The sequence below is a fragment of the Fonticula alba genome (genome assembly GCF_000388065.1).
Source record: "Fonticula alba strain ATCC 38817 unplaced genomic scaffold supercont2.6, whole genome shotgun sequence".
Lineage (NCBI taxonomy): Eukaryota > Rotosphaerida > Fonticulaceae > Fonticula > Fonticula alba.
In genome coordinates this window covers 2037090-2039180 of record NW_009242976.1, presented here as the reverse complement: position 1 = coordinate 2039180, position 2091 = coordinate 2037090, and the positions used below count along the sequence as shown (strand labels likewise).

The 2091-nt window shown below is 70.6% G+C and overlaps 1 protein-coding gene across 1 annotated transcript; it reads left to right on the top strand.

Moving 5' to 3' along the window:
• The first annotated feature begins 758 nt into the window (after positions 1-758).
• Positions 759-1919, top strand: H696_04091 (hypothetical protein). Its single transcript, XM_009497973.1, has 2 exons — positions 759-932; positions 1073-1919. The coding sequence occupies exons 1-2, from the start codon at positions 817-819 to the stop codon at positions 1572-1574; spliced, it is 618 nt and encodes a 205-aa protein (XP_009496248.1). The 5' UTR covers positions 759-816; the 3' UTR covers positions 1575-1919.
• Positions 1920-2091: the final 172 nt, after the last annotated feature.

Below are 2091 nucleotides of genomic sequence, written 5' to 3'. Positions count from 1 at the left end.
GGGGAGGGCGCTGTGGGCCGGGCCCAGGTGCCATCGGGGCCGCACCAGCCCAAATGGACCGGGGGGGGGGGCACGCACGAGGGGGGAGCCGGGCAAGGGTCGTGCTGGGCCCCGGGGGTGGTGCGGTTGGCTGGCCCCGCGCGTCATGACAGAGCCTTCGCGTTTGCCGGGCCCCCCTTGTCCCGGCCTCGGCACGCCGAATGTGATGCGGGTGACTAGACAGCGGCCGAGCCCCCCCCCCCCCCCCTCCCCCGGCCAGGACGCAGATTGGACGGAGATCTGGCGGCCCGGTGGCCAGAAGCAGGAGGAAGCAAGGGGGCGAGGGCGGCCGCGGTGGCGGCGCCCAGGACCCCGGGCCGGGGGGGCCGCCGGTTCCTGGCCTCGCTCCGCAAGGAAATTATATAACCCCCCCGGCGGGGATTAGCAATGCGCGGCAAGCGTCACGTGCCAGGGAGGGCCCGGGCATGGCCGGGCCCGATCATCACCCACCCGTGCGTGCGTGTGCGTGTGCGTGTGCGTGTGTGCTTGAGTGCGAGTGGGCGCCTGTGTCGGGCGGCGGGCAACTGCCCAGACCCCGGCTTGTCGAGGGAGCCGGCGCCCGGGCGGCCGCGGCGGGCGGGTGTGCCGGCGTGTTTGCCTGTGCCCCGCCGGGCCCGGTGTGCCCGGACCGGCAGGCGAGAGGGGAGCCAGCGAAATGGGGCCCCGATGACACCGGCACCGGGCGCCGAGTGTCACCACGCTGATATCCCCCTCCTTCCCCCCCCCCCCCGCCTCCTGTGCCCTTGTCTCGCTGCGCTCTCCTTTGCCACCCGCACCATGGTCTTCACCTCCGATCGGCGCCGTTACACGGAGACCGCCCTGATGGATGTTCCCCTGCCGGCCATGCCGCCGGGGATGCCCTCGTCCGAGATTCCGGAAACCGTCAACCTGTGGTGCGCGCCCTCCATCGGCCCCGGCCGTCGCCCGTGTCAGGCGTGATCCGCACGCCATGCCATCGTCGTGCTCCATGGTGTCTGACCCGCGCGCCTCCCCTCGCCGCCCCGGCCGGTGCCTCTGCCCTCCTCCCACCCAGCGCCATGTCCCTGCGGAATATGCTCTCTTGCTTGAACAAGGAGCAGACGGAGATGGAATGCACGCACCACATCAAGGCCTATCTGTCCTGCTCGGAGACGCGCAACCGCGAGCTCTTCGAGGTGGGCGACCGGTATGTGGCCAAGGTCCACGCGCAGGCCGTCGCGGCCGATGAGCATCTCGCTGCCGAGCAGATGGCCGGCCAGGGGCTGCTGTCCCGGCTGACATTCGGCTGGCTGCAGAGCGGCCCCACCAGGGAGGAGCTTCTCCAGCGCCCGGAGAATGCCCCCCACCGGGAGGCCCTGCTGGCGGCGCAGACCCTGCGCGAGGGGATCATCTCCAATGTGCAGGACCTGCACAGCCGCCTGGAAATGGCCGACACCGTTCCCCCCTTCGAGGACACGGAGGACGGCCCGATTGAGTATGATCGCCGGTTCTTCCAGCGCCAGTTGAACTCCGAGTTGGAGCAATGCCTCAGGTGGATCCGCGTCCTGGGGCTTTGATCTCGGGACCCCGGGGCCCCGGCATTGGCCAGCACCTCTCCCCATTGCACCTGTGGCGATCCTGTGGCAACCCTCGGACGGCCGAGAAAGAAAGAAAGAAGGAAAAACACCAACCCGGGACATGGGCCAGCATGGGGCCGAGGAAGGGGGAGAGAGAGAAAGAGAGAAAGAGAGAGAGCGCGAGGTGGGGGAGGGCAGGCAGGAGCAGGCCAGGGGGGCGCCCGGCGGGGGCGTGCCCCGGTCGCGCACGCCGTGCCATGATCACGCCGGCCCCCGGTGGCGCCCAAGCGCACCTCCAATGCACCGGCGCCTTCCAGATGCCCATGAATAAACACACGACCTTGATCCCTCCATTGGCACCCGTGGCCGTTGGCGCCTCGCTTCTTTCCGGGAGCAGCTTCTCCCCGCGAGCCTTGATGCACGAGGACGAAGACCCGGCGGCGCGAGTGCGACCCCCATCGAGCCCTGTGCGTGCAGTGCCGGATGGGGGGGGGGGGGGGGGGGGGGGGGGGGGGGG

Coding starts and splice junctions, on each gene's coding strand:
- H696_04091 (XM_009497973.1), top strand. CDS start 817: ATGGTCTTCACCTCCGATCGGCGCCGTTACACGGAGACCGCCCTGATG. Junction 933..1,072: donor CCGGAAACCGTCAACCTGTG/GTGCGCGCCCTC, acceptor CCTCCCACCCAG/CGCCATGTCCCTGCGGAATA.